At 37.1% G+C, this 14,927-nt stretch overlaps 1 protein-coding gene across 2 annotated transcripts in view; it reads left to right on the plus strand.

The window, feature by feature from the left end:
* The first annotated feature begins 4,794 nt into the window (after positions 1 to 4,794).
* Positions 4,795 to 14,927, plus strand: part of GPSM2 (G protein signaling modulator 2) — a 55,522-nt gene continuing 45,389 nt past the window's right edge. Inside the window, exons 1-2 of one of the 2 annotated variants that reach the window (XM_045801608.2) lie at positions 4,795 to 5,070; positions 14,322 to 14,626. In XM_045801608.2, coding sequence (XP_045657564.1) covers positions 14,571 to 14,626 — 56 coding nt within the window. In that variant the 5' untranslated portion in view covers positions 4,795 to 5,070; positions 14,322 to 14,570. The remainder of the gene's footprint in view (positions 5,071 to 14,321; positions 14,627 to 14,927) is intronic. The other variant, XM_045801617.2, reaches the window with a different exon arrangement.

Genomic DNA, 14,927 nt, shown 5'->3' on the forward strand with positions numbered 1-14,927 from the left:
ATTTCACCCTCATTTTTAGAAGATATTTCCACTGGTTAAATAATCCTAGGTTGACAGTCATTTTCTCTCAGTACATTCTTCTGGCTTATATTTTTACAGTTGCAAAGTCACCTGTCAGCTGAGTGTTGTTTCATTGGAGGTAGTCAGCCTTTTCTCTTGCACTGGTTTTAAAGTTACTTCTTTGTTTTTGGTGCTCTGCATTTTCATTATGTTATGTGTAAATATCTTTTTTCTTTTTCTCTTTTTAAAATCTTTCCTAAAGTATTGTCCATTTTCTTCTCATTCTAGAATTTCGATTAGACACGTTAGATCTCCCTCTATCCTCTATGTTTCTCTTTTAAATGAAAAAATCAATTTGGTTCTATCTTCTAGTTTGCTAATTTTCTCTTTAGCATGTCTAATCTGCTGTTAAACCTGACCATTGACTTTTTTTTTAGAAAGCACAAGAGCAAATGGGGGGGTGGAGAGGCACAGAGGGAGAGAGATAATCTTAAGCAGGTTCCACAACCAGCAGAGAGCCTGAAGTGGGGCTCAATCTCACGACCCTGAGACCATGATCTGAACTGAAATCAAGAGTTGGATGCTGGGGTGCCCTGGGTGGCCCGGTCAGTTAAGTGTCTGACTATGGCTCAGGTCATGCTCTCAGGGTCCTGGGATCAAGCCCCACATTGGGCTCCCTGCTCAGCAGAGGTCTGCTTCTCCCCCTCTCTCTCCCTATGCCCCTTTCCCCCTGCTTGTGCACTCTTTCCCTCTCTCTCTCTCAAATAAATAAGTAAAATCTTAAAAAAAAAAAAAAAAAGAGTTGAATGCTTAACTGACTGAGCCACCCAGGTACCCCCTGCCTGTTGACTTTTAAATTCTAAATATTATGTGTAATTTTTTTTTTAGTCTATAAGCTTTTCTTTAATGCTTTTTTAAACCTGCCTGTTCATTTTTGGCAGAGCTTTGCTCTTTATTTCTATCTTCAATCTTTTATTTTATTGCTGTAAACCTATTAAACATATTTATACTCTATGACTAGTAATTCCAATTTCAAAATCTTTTATGAGTTTGATTTTGTCATTTTTCCCCTGCTAATTCTTGTATAAGATGCTTTGTTTTTTTTGTATGATTTGTAATTTGAGAGTTCATATTTCTTGGAACTTTTGCTGTGTAAATTTTGGGAGTTTGGATCAAGTTTTTGTCTTAGTCGACTTGAGCTGACAAAATACCGTAAACTGGATTGGTTAAACAAAACATTTATTCCTCACAGGTCTGGAAGCTGGGAAGTCCAAAATCAAGGTGCCAGCAGATTGTGTCTAGTGAGGGCCCATTTCTTGGTTCTTAGAGGGCTGTATCCCTGTGTGTGAGGCTGCTCTTTGGGTCTTTTTTATAAGGGCACTAATCTCATTCATGAATGCTCCACCCTCTTGACCTAATCAAAGGCCCTATCTCCCTATACTGTCACAGTGGGAATTAGGTTTAAACATATCAGTTTTGGGGAAATACAAACATTCAGTCTCTAGAGGTGATTTGGTTTACCCTTGCCAGGTGCCTAGGGGCACCATCAACCTGAAACTACTTGAAAGTAAATTATGTGCTTGAGTTTCAGACAAGCCAGGTAGAGCAGATTATTGCCTTTCGTGAAAAAACAAACAAAACAAAACACACACACAAAATATCAGGAGATATTTCCTCCTCTATTCTATGCTAAGGATGATTACAGGCAATTTTCTTTTGTCTTCTGTTAAAAGGACTTTGGGAGATCCTGGCTTATGTGTGGAGTCTCTTATTAAAAAGAGTCCTCATCTTGGTAGGACCTGGCCTGGTCTCTTTTTTCCATGTCTCATGAGACCGTGAGAACTAAAACTCAAGTTCAACTGCTTATCTATTTCCCTAGTTCCTAGCTTCTGAATAATCCTTAATTGAATGCTAGGTCATCGATAAATTTTCTATTTTTTAAAAAATATTTGAAAACATTTTAAGTTGTTTTCAGTGAGAGTCAAACAGGGTATCTGGGTTTTTACTTTCAGACATGGAAATCTACAGAGTGATTTTCTTCCCTACTTTTTATTCTGAAAAATTCCACATTTCTAGAAAAAGTAAAAGAATAATACATGAATAGTATAGTACAAGAATAAGAGATATATCTTCACCTAGGTCTAATTGTCAATATTTAGTTTGCATTTCTCTCCTTTCTCTGCTTTTGCTGAACGATTTGCATATAAGTTGCAGAAGTCATGTTTTTTATTCTTAAGTACTTCAGCTTGCATCTCCTAAAAATAAAAAAATTTCCCCTATATAACCATAATTCCAGGTCACCTCCAGGAAAATTAACAGTAATTCTATAATATTGTCTAATATATTATCTATATTCAAATTTCCCCAGTTGTTTCTTAAATGTCTTTTACAGTCTTTCTCTCATTCTCTCTCTCTCTCGGATTTAGGACTCCACAAGATTCATGTACCTTTTTTGGTTGGTTTGTTTTTCATGACAATGATGTTTGTGAAGAGTCTGGGCTAATTATCTTATAGAATATCTGAAATTCTGGTTTTGTTTCAGAGTGTTCCTTTAAAAATATAAACAAATGAAGTTACTCCCATGTTTAAAATCTTCCTCTGGCTACTCTAACATTTACAAAATAAAGCCCGAACTCATTGTCCTTGCTTACAAAGGTCTACATGATCTTGTGTGACTTCACCCTGTATGTTCTTCTCTACCTCGCCTCACTTAAGCCAGCGTGGTCTTTTTCCAGTTTCTCAAACCCACAAAGCTTGCCCTCACAGGCCTTTGCATTAGCTGTTCCCTTTGCCTAATGTTCTCTTCCCTGAGCTTTGCTTAAAAGTTGGCTCCTTATAATTAAAGTCTTGGTTTGAATACTGTCTTCTCAAAGTGGACTTTCTTACCTTGACCCTCAATGTAAAGTTGTCTTTCGGTCATTCACTCTTACATCACCCCCCTTTGAATTCTCTGCATGGCACCTGCCACGACCTGATATTTTTCTTATTATTTATTTTTATTGAACTCCATGAAAGCAAGGGCTGTGCCCCCTCTTGCTCATTACTGTATTCCCAGCACCTAGAACAGTTCCTGACACAGAGCAGAAACTTAATAAATACTTGCTAAATACTGTCATGAATAAGCTGAAAGTTGAGGGCTGACAAGTAGCCAGCCACTTAAAGGGCCTGAGGGAAAACAATTTTGGCAGGGGGAACTGCCAGGGAGAAGGCCCTGAGAGAACCCTGAGGCTTGGTCTATTCTAGGGATGGAGGAATGTCCTGTGTACTTGGAGCAAAGTAACCTAGGAGGAGAAGGAACTACAGGAGAGTAGAGAGAAGGGTAGGGCAAGATGACTTAGGGCTTTGTGGGCTGTGGTAGAGAATTTAGATTTTATTTTAAATCAAATGATAAATCACTAAAGGTTTTCAAATAGAGTGACATAATCTGATTTATGCCTTTTAAAAGATAATTTAAAAACTAATTCAACTTGAGTACGGTGGAGATAATACCAGTGATAGAAAGTCACTTGCGTTAAGAGAAGGTTTGCAGGTGGGATATAATGATTCATTTTGGACAATGGGATAGGATGTTTTCCTATCAACATCCCCCAAAAATTTATGAGTAAGAAGGAATTATAATACCTACCTCTGAAATGGTACAGCCATCTAATTCAGTTGTTTGTAAGTGCCTGATATTAAAGGTAGTTGTTGATAATAATGATAATAGGTATCATTTATCAAGCAGTCAGGCACTATTTTAACCCCTTATCAAAACTTACCTCACGGAAGCATAACCACGACTTTTATTACCTGTGTTTTACAGTTGAGGAAACTAAGGCTAAAGAGGATAGGTAACTCCTTCAAGGTCAATCAGCCTATAAGTGGCAAAGATGTAACTCAAATCCAGGTCAAGTTTGATGCCAAAGCTGTTATTTTAACCAATTTGCCATAACACGGTCCCAAGAAGAGAAATGCTGCTTGGATCACTGGTTATGGCCATCATTCAGAGAGATACTCAAAGTGGGGTTTTCTCTAACACATCCTTAAGCCTGCAGAAACATTTAAATTTCATTTCAGTGGAGAAATATTTGAGAAATAATCTAATTCATCCGATTCTTTAGCCCAGAGAGTCTGTAGTCTTCGTATTTTTGTGAACAACCGAGACCTATGTTTTGCTTAAACCTGATGTGGACAAGGTGCATGGCAATAAAACTGACTTTTCCCAGCGTATCTGAATATAGCGGCCTGAAACTAAGTGCCACCCAGTTTTCCTGGGAACTGGCAACTCTGCAGTCAGCACAAGTTTGCTTTCTTAACAGCTGGAGACGCCGGAATTGTGACAGGGCCGCAAGAACTGAGGCTGCCTTGTTCTGACTTTGACACGGGTCCCTCTGTTCCTGTCACAGAGCCCTTTTTCTTAAACATCCCGCCTATGACGCTTGGGAAACTCGTTCTCTAGGCTGACCCGAGCCCCAAGCGCAGGACGCATTTGTTCTGGGCGCCCATCTTTTAAAGGGGTCTGCGGCCAGACCCTCTCTGAACACTGCCTGGGCGATATTTATCTCTCCACCCTGCAGTGTCTGAAGAAGAAATCAGAGGGCAGGAAAGCAGTTTCAACTTGCTGGTTGAGGACAGACCCCAGAACAGAGGGGGCCAAGCCCCCCAGGGTCCCCGTCAACCCGACGCGCAGCGCCCCTCCCGCCCCGGACCGCCGAGGCTGAGGCGCCGACTACCGCCCCGCCCCCCGCGCTGGCCATTGGCGGGTCCGAAAGACGCGGGGCGTTGTCGGTTTGAATGGGAGCTCCTGGAGCTGGGGCGCAGGCGCAGAGGAGGGGAGCCGTGGAGGCCGGCGGCGCTGAGGGACCCCTGGGTGGCGAAGAGGGCCGCGCGAGCTCTGGCCCACGTGACCTGAGACGAGCGGGGGCGGGGGGCGCACGCCTGCCTCCCGCGGTGCCTCTGCCTGGCGAGGAGCCCCCGGCGCGCGGACCCGCCTGGGGGAGGGGCCGCGGCCACCCGTCCGTCGCCTGAGGCGGCCGCTGCTGCAGCTGCGTCGCGTCCGCCGCGCTCTCGGGACTCGCCGGCCCGCGGGAGGTGAGTTCTGAGGCGTCTGAGGGCGCCCCGCGGAGGGAGCTGACGGGGAGGGGCGTGTGGTGCGGCGCTGGGTGGGGAGCTTCTGTGTCTCGGGTGTGGGGGCCGCCCGCTTTGTTCGGGTGGGCGGCGGGGACCCGAGTGAGGAAACCCGAAGCGGGATGGGCAGCAGCTGGCTGAAGTGCGAGTTGCTTTCTTGTTGCGAGATTTTTAAATGAGAGTCAAGTTTGAGAGCTTTGTTCCCTAACTTTTTAAAAATAAAAAGTGTGATAGGGCACAGCGACTCCTCACGTATTCTGAGTGTAACAGTGGATTAAACACCTGAATCGCCGTGGAATTAACCCGAGGCAGGTAGCTTTCACTTGTAGGCAGGCGCTTGCTGTTTAAGCCGGCAGTGTTTGTCAGACACCTGCGTTTACATTTCAGTTCATGAATTCGGGGCACCGACTTGTCGGGTTACCGCAGATATTCGGAGTTGCTGCAAAAAGTTTTAGTAAGCAGAGGATGTTAAGAAAGCCGTATATCCGAAAATCTATATAATCTATAGAACATCTTCGAAGAGTAAAAAAAGAAAAAACGGTGGAAAATCTATAATTTCTTCGTTTTAGTGGTAACCAATTAGATCATTTTAACTAGTACCATTTGAACTCCGTTAAAGAAAACGAGTAAGGATGGAAATTTTATTTGCCTTAATGCATAATTTAACCCTGCCGCAGAGTTAAACGGAGTAGTGTCTTGGCTTTCCTTTCTGTCGACTTGAGTTGGAGTCTTTCTTGGTGTGTGTGGGGTTAACATACCCACCGAGCTGAATTTTCAAGCTGCCACTTTAGAAGGGTGCCTGAAGATATCCGGCCTGATAACCACCACTGTGATTACCTCTGATAAAGACCATTTTTGCTTGGGTTGTCCCTATTCGAGAAGCAACTTTGGTTGGTTCTTACGTTGCTTACGCTTACTTCTAAACAAAGAGACGATCACTTTTGATTGACCTGGGTGTGTGCGAGGAGGGGGGGCGGTGAGGGCAGTCTCAGACTTAACTGGGCTTTGCACCTTACCATGAATTCGTTCTGGCAAGCTCCTTCTTAGGCTATTATTTATAATATAAGGAGTGGAGCAGATACAAAGTAAAAAGTTGTATGGTATTGTTGTAGAGGCGTTTCCCCCAAAATCTGCTTTGGCTAAGATCAGCAGTCTAGTTGTAGTTTCTAATGTTATCAAATCAGACATGATGCAGTGTGACAAATGTTATATTTTAATATAAATCTCAGACTTGGTACTAGGCTAATTACAACGAAGATAGGCTATAGTAATTTTTTAAATGGCCTTGTACTTAAGCATAAAATACGTCTAAGAATTACCTAAACGGTAAAATTTTGTGATTAGTTCTCTGGAATTTGAAATTAAAAACCTGATGTAGATTTAGACTATTCTAAATCTAATAGGCATTCAAAAAAGGCGTAACAGCTACTATCATTATTACTACTATACTTTATTGAGTACTTTTAAGTACCAGAGCCAGGCACTGGGTTAGGTACTCTATAAAATGGATCTCGAATCATCATAGCACATGTTGGATAAGGGTCGTTATGCCCAAACCAGCTCTGAGAGTTTAACTAGCTCAAGATCATATAACAAATAAGTCAAACTGTGGCCTGATCCCAGAGCACATGCTCTATTGCTTCTCTGCGACTGTTTAAATCTTCTCCAGGTCTCTGGATTCCATTTGTAGGGATATAATCCACTTTTAAGATGCCTGTAGGTGTTGTGTTTTATTGGGAACTATGCAGAAATATTTCAGTCCTCCTTTTAGGACTGCTGTCTTCCTTTCAGTACCTTATAAATCATATAACATTTTCAATATCCTGTAATCATCTTTATAAAAACAGTAAAAAAATTAAGACTTTCCTGAGTTATTTACATGAATATACTCTTTACTGTAGAGGAGATATGTATTAAAGCCCAGTTTTCTCACTAGTATAGGATTCTTTGCTGCTTCCTAGTTCTTATCTTCTTCCCAGGCAAGAAATTTTAAAAAGTTTGTTGGGCATCAATTATGTGCAAAGCAATTTGCTTGGTGTTTTGAGATGACAAGAAAAAACTTCCTATTCAGTAGTTGCTTCTGGAGTTTTCGAAGTTATCTTCCTTCTGTCTCCTTCCTCTACCCTATCTGTTGCTGCCAGTTTATCTAACACAGATCCGACTTTGCTGTTCCTTTGTTGAAAAAATTGCAAGGTGAAATACAAGGCCACATACATATTCACAGACCCTAACACTTTAATACCTTCTTAGACTTCTCTTTTCCTACTCCTAACCGTGTGCTTGTCCTGGGCATACATTCTGTGCATTCTTACCTCCTTGTTTTTGCTTGAGCCATTTCCCTGTGACTGGAATGCCTTTCCTTCACTTGCCTAATAAGGTCTACCCATCCTTCAAGGTGCAGTACAGATACCCTTGCTTCCAAAAAGCTTTCTCTGGTCCTTTTTATTTAGAATCATTCTTCCCATATCATCTCATAACATTACTGAATTGAATAAAACATTTTTCCACAGGATAGTGATAACTTTTGGAAGAAGACAAAGTTATATTTTCCTATAAAGAATTAAAACTCTCTAGGGACCCTTCTTAGACATTTTTAACCCTCTTGCATTTGGGATTTATTTCTCCTTAAAAAGAAAAACAAACTTATACTTATTTATTAATAAAAGTATTACAGATCAGAAAGTGCAAGGACTAATATATATACATTCAAGGGGTTTTTTGGGTAGAAATTGGGCTTAGTGTGAATCATCAGTGTTTCTGTATTGCAGACATATTCTTGTGATCTCCTGGTTTTGTAACCTGAGTAGTCATTCGGAAAGCACTGAAAATATAATTGGGATTGATGAAAATTTAGAATGTCTTTTTTTTTTTTTAAGAGTCTCATTACTATGTCTTTTATAACTTTGGTATTGTAATACTTCTACGTACCCAATTTTATGTGTTTCGAACAGTTAACTAGAAATCCTTTGTCTTATGCAGGTGTTTAATTGAAACTCTCAAAAGGTTATTAATTTTACTAATGGATTAAAAGAACCATATCTATTTAACATTATTTTATAGGTGAGAAAATTAACATTATTTGTTAACTCTGGGCTTCAGTTTGATGAGAAATAAAACTAAGTAATAGGGAGGAAAGTACTAATTTTATTCTAATGAACATACTTATTCCTTTAGTTGAACGTACACACACACACACACACACACACACACTCCAGGCCCAGCGTGGAGCCCAACACGGGACTTGAACTCACAACCCTGAGATCAAGACCTGAGCTGAGACCAAGAGTCGGATGGTTAACTGACTGAGCCACCCAGGCAGCCCTATATTTATAAATATAAATAAGTAATCTTGGGGTACCTGGCTGGCTCAGTCGGTAGAGCATGTGACTCTTGATCTCAGGTTTGTGAGTTCGAGTCCCACGTTGGGTGTGGAGCGTACTTAAAAAAAAATAAGTAATCTTCTTGGAGCAGGACTTTTGATTGAATAACTGCTTTGTAGGAAAAAAGGAAACCAAGATAAGGGATGTTGAATAAAAGTAATCTCCCTTTTCTCCTTAAAATTTTGAAGCAACTACTTCATCCTCTTGAATTATTGTAATCACTGAGGGTTATAATTACAAAACAGCAGTTTTAGTGATTAGCGTAGTCACTGGCATAATTCAGATTGACTCCATGTATAATCTAAAAATAGAGTCCCTCTCTAGTTTATCACCCCTCCCCCCAGAAAAATCTTCAGTATTTAACTTCTTCCTGATTTATCATGGGCTGCCAAACCAAAGACACTAAGAGTTTGCTCATGCAATAATTATTATATCCATAGTGCTTTGTGTAGAGACTTGGAAACTGGTATTGACCTACAGACTTTCAGCATTTCTCATGTAAGTGGACTCATACTTGGTCCTTTCTCACTGTTTAACAACAGCAAAGGCTTGAAATATTCAGATCTTTTTCTTCTTCTAGATTACATTTTGTTTTTGTATTTATCTAATTTGAAATTTCATATATGGTTTATTTATATTTGGTTATCCAGGGAGTACAATTCATTGGAGTCCTTAAATATAAATGTTTCTCATCAAAAAAGGAAGTTTATGCATCGTTTAGTTGTTTAGAGTGGTGAGCTTTTAGGTATAAACATTGAAAACATGAAAAGGAATTCTTATTATATATTGCTAAAATTGTTTGGATTATACTACTCTGAAGTGGTTGCATTTGTGTTTTGAAGGGCCTTGGCTCTGGATCTGAATTTTTTTTTAAATCTGCCAAGAATAAAAATGAGAGTTTGAAATTAATACTATCTTAGTTTGCCTGTATTTGATATTTTTCATAATGACCTTTGAGAATTAATTTCAAATACACTTGGACACCCTTCTGACTGGTGGTATACCTTTAAGATATAGATTTATTTGGAATCTAGAACCATTAATCTATTCTTTGAATTTTATTCTACTTATTTAGCTGACTGTCAGAAATAGCTTATTAGAAAGTTTTTGTAATAAAATGTGCTTCAGGTAGCAGTTACACAGTTAGTTATGCTTGTTTTCTAAACTAACTTGGGTTAACATCTCACAGACTAACTTTTGATTGTTGCAGACATAAAGATTAGCAATAAATTAAGACTTAACATTAATTGAAGTGCATACTTTAGGATTATATATTTGCTTAAGGAAAACTTTATTCATATAGTTTTTATAGCATAATCTGTGGTAAATTTTCATTTCTCCAGAATGATAGAGAATAGAAGCATCTTCTTAACTAAGCAGTATGATTGTTTATTAATTTGGGATTATGTAATTTACATTTGCTATGTATGACAGTTATTAGTGGGTACTAACGCCATGTTCAACACTATGCATAGATATATATGGATATACACACATGTACATACAGAACCTTGAGTTATCTTTAGTTCAGAGTATTATGTAAAAATTTGTTTACATTATTGGTTTAGAGATTGAGTATGTTGAAAAAGAATCAGAACTATTATGCATTGCTTTAATTTTTTTTCTTTCATTGCAGTTTCTCTTTAATTTTGCTGACTCACTGCAGTATTAACATTGAGATCTCATTGGTACTTTAAAAATATTATAATTTAAGGATGTGCAAAAATTCAGAAATGTCAGTTTTTTTTTTTACTTCTCAGATTCCTTCCCATTTATCAAATTTTATCTGATTTCAAATTATCTCGTTTGATATCTTTATTTTTTTCAGCTGTTATTTGTGAATATAGAACTTTACCAAGTACAAGTTTAATAGAAGTATTCTACTTTTTCCAATTCAAAGTCTAATGCATTTTCTCCTCTTGGAAATATCCTGCTCGTAATCCAATTTATCAGTCACTGTGTACTGCTACTATTCCATCTACCTTGAAAATTGGAAATCTTTTAAGTTCTCTGTTATTGCTTGACCTTTGCCTCTCACATCTAGTCAGAGAGCATTGTTTTTCCTTTTTCTTTAGGCACTTCTAGCCAGATTACTTAATCCAGTACCTAGCCATTCTTGGGTCTGACTTCCCTTGCTTTAAGCACTAATTTCCCACATCGGTCGTATATTCTGATATCAAAATAATTTTTTTTTGCATTTAGTTGGCTCTTCAACATCTGCCACCCTAAAATCAGGCTGTGAACTTTTCTCTCTGTTGGACTTTGTTTTGGCATTCTTCTTTATTACCCCCATTATTAGTACAATGTGTGTTTGTTATAACCTCTACCCTTAAGTCTAATATAAAAGAACTTCATTTAAAATATTTTCTTGATTCTTCTTCCATATTTATCCCTGCTCAGATTGATAAAGGACTACTGTATCTGACTTGAAACATTGCAACTGAGAGGGATTTGGAGAATTTGACTATTGAACCTTAGAGGGAATTATTAGGATAAGAAAAGTTTAAAGAATTTAGATTATCTCATCTGGAGGTAAGAAAAGTAAGTTATATTTATTGTCTGATGGGTGTTACCAGTTTGTAGAGATACTTGAAAGAATCAGACCAGAGGTTATTGGCATTTAAGTTGGAAGGTTTGGATAAATTGAAAGGACAAAAGATATACATGTAACTGTCTATCCCCTATGTTTTGCCGTCACTTAGTTCGCAAATATTTTACTGCCAATGGAGTAAAGGCTAGGATTTATTTGCTGTGATTGCATACCTTGGACAGTGCCTAGAAGTCCACCTACCTGTGTAATGGGAGTCTGCCTATTTTGACTTCCTAATCAGGTTATTAAATGTGAGGCAATCAGAGTTATATACTACTTTATCTTTCTGTATGCTTTTGTCAGTTTCTAGCATATAGAAAAAAAATATTTCTTTTTATTTCTCTGCGGTCAGACCAAAATGTTCTGAGAGTTTTTGTTAGCAGTGAGGTTTTGGGAGCACTGTTTTTTAAAACCTGGGAGATGCTATGAAGGACATATGTTTCCTTGTAAATTATTAGTTATAAGTCTTAATGGAGATTGGAGATTAAATTTGATGACTTCTTAACGTTCTTTCACAATCTGTAATTTCCATTCTATTTCCTGGTCCTGTCATTAAATTTTCTTATCCTAATGAACGTAATTTAATATTTATTGCAGATTTTATTACTGTTACGCTGGTAATTTATAAACTATGTGTTATATATGAAGTGGGTTTGTTGACTCTGTGTAATGTGGAGCATGAATGAACACATTGTTACTAAATTGGTTAGAGAGTTCTCGCAAAATCAGTCATTGAATCAAGAATTGCTTTTTAGTTCAGGGAATAATTATAAGAAATGCTACTTTATTGTTAAGGAGATTGTAATGTAAGAGTGACTTGTTTGGGATACACGTCTTTTGAGACTTGTAAAACCATATCATAAACTGTCCTTACTGTCTTCTTGCTTGTTTTAATTATTTTTAAAATGTTTCTCTGTGCAGTCTTAAGTAAATTATTTCACAATTCCATTTATATACATTTGTTAATTTGACTCCGTGTTTACATTTTAATAAGTATGGAGTTAACATTTCTTAATGGTTGGTAAAATTTGGAATCTCATGATCTGGATGAAAAAATATTTCAATTGTAACTTAATTCAAAGTTGAATTTTTTCTAACACTTCACCTTCTGCCCCATTTTATAAATAACAGCCTATACCTCAGGGTGGGTAGGGGAAGACCTTCGGGTTGACATTTTAGCTGTTGTGTAATCTAGATGTACTTTGAAGCTATTGCTATTAATATCTACGTTAATTCCTTTATAGTGTTTTGTTTATTAAGGAGTCACAATGGAATTCTGAGCAAAAGAAAAAGAGGTTTGTTGGGTTAATAGCTTCTACCCTTTCTTTTCATCCTTTCTTAGGACACTGCTTCCTTTGTTGGCCAGGGAAGGGATAAAAGGAATAATATATATATATTTTTTTTATGTCAAACTGATTGTTAATATGAAAACCTCATTTCCTCTGGGAATCTTTTCAGTATTCCCGAGGCTGGTCCTTCCCACCTTCTACCACCTCACAGGTCCGTTTCTGCTCTGTTCCCTACTAACCTCTTTTCTAACTGAACTTGATTAACAAAGCAGTGGGTATGTGTGGTTTAGAATCTAGTTTGTTATAGTTGAGATATTTAAAAGGATGTTATGTGGCAAAGGAATTAGGTTTATTGGATGGCAACAAAAGGAAAAAATGGGTAAAAAAAAAAGTATGGAACAGATTTCTAAAAGGACTATTCAAAATTAGGATTAGCTGCCTCAAGACCTTTCTGGGAATGCTGTAGTAAACTGTTAGACTAACTGACCTATAGGATTGTTTGTAACACTGAGATTCCAGGATTTACTAATTGTGTGTGTGTGTATATAAATTGTATCTACTTATACACACACATACATATATCTTACCTTATTTGTTTCTCTCAACTGCTATCTTAGAAGTTATAGTTTATATCTGATGGCCTGTAGTTTCTCTGTAATATATCTGGGTGTGGGATTCATTTTCATTTATTTAGGATTTAGCGTGTGCTTCTTCAATCTGCTAATTTAAGTCTGTCTTCAATTCTGAAAAAAAATCTGTCTTTATCACTGAAGATTTTGCCTTTACTTTTCTTTCTGTTTTTCATTCTAGTACTGTAATTAGACCTCTGTCAGAGCCTCTCATTTTGTCTTCCTTTTCTCTGAACTGCCCTTTTGTATTTTTCATCTCTGTGTCTCTTTATGAATGTCTGGATAATTTCATCAGAATATTATTCTAGTTCACTCATTCTCTCTTTAGCTTATTTGCTGTGCTGTTTAACCAGTACACTGAGTTATTAATACCAATGCTCATAGCAATACTTTTTTAATAGTAGCAAAAAAATACAAAAAACTATAATCCAAATGCCCATCAACAGCAGAATAAAAAATATATTTGGTATTCAATGGGATATGACACAGCAGTGGAAATATGCAAACTGTAGCCATGTGCAACAACAAGTTGAGATGAATCTCGGAAACATGTTAAGCAAAACCATAAAAAATTAAATGATTTAATTTTTAGGCCTATGCAGGTATTGTACCAAGGTTATAAAGACAAGCAAGGGAATAATAAACAAAATTCAGTTTAGAGATCACCATAGAGGGGAAACGAAGGTGTGATTGGTTAGGTTGAGGCGCCCAGAAGACTTCAAAGGTAGTAATAATGTTCTTTATCTTTAACTGGGTGGTGTTTTATAAATGTTTGCTGTGTCATTCTACTATACACATATTTTCTAAATTTCTTTTGTACCTACTCGGTATTAACAAAAACATTTTAAAGACCTTAAAAAGTAAAAATAGAATATACTCTGAGAGCAAATGAACACAAGTATAAGCTAAGTATCAGCACAAATATCTTTTGAAGGAATAAATTTAGAGTTTGGAATTGGCTTGTTCAAATAATTACTGAATTCTCATTTTACCTCTTATAATAGCAATTTTTAAAGCTTAAAGTATCATAATTTTCTCTTTAGATACTCTAACATTCTCCTATATTTATAATAGAAAATATTACATAAATTATTGTATTTTAAAACAATTTAAAAAATTAAGGTACAGATCCCAAATAAATGTAATATATTCACATCCTTACTGAGCAGCTTTATGGCGACAGTTAAGCCCTCTGCTGTTTTTCTCCCATGATTGACATGACAGCAGTCTGTAGAGTTAGCTGTGTGATTATGTACAGATTGGAATTACTTTAGGTTATTCTTTGAAAATAGGACTTCAAGCAAGGCATCTTGTATTCCTTTTGCAGAAATGTTGCGGAAGTGCTGCTGAAAGGGCCAGAGATGCAAGGATTTGGGACACATTTTGAACCTTTAAGCTGTCTGACATTGACCTCCTTTCATTATTAATAAAGAAGAAGCAGGAGCTTAGGATGTATTAACACCAACTCATTAATATACTAACCGGACAATGTTCTGCAACAATTCTACATTGTAAAGAACTGAATTGGGACAAAATAAAATAATTTCATATTTTACTCAGCTTATAATATGACTCGATGGAGGAAAATTTGATAAGCATGAGGGAAGACCATTCTTTTCATATTCGTTACAGGTAAGACTACTCCTTTCTTGGTGGCTTTTAATCCTTATTTAAACATGTATTTAGCTCTGATCATTTCAAATTTCAATTTGAATATATTCAAAATATACTAACCTTAGTTCGTATCTCCTATAAATGATATTTTCTTTTCGTTGTAGTTGTTTTTATATCCTTTCTATAGGAAAATGGTGATAAAGACCAATTATAAATTATAGTTTATTAATGTATGAATAGTTATTTTCTATTTTCTAACTATTGTAATGCAAATATAAAAATGAAATATATTTCTAAATGTTTGGGGTAAAAGATGGAT

This window comes from Ursus americanus, chromosome 12 (genome assembly GCF_024610735.1).
Source record: "Ursus americanus isolate L20-20 chromosome 12, mUrsAme1.1.p, whole genome shotgun sequence".
NCBI lineage: Eukaryota > Metazoa > Chordata > Mammalia > Carnivora > Ursidae > Ursus > Ursus americanus.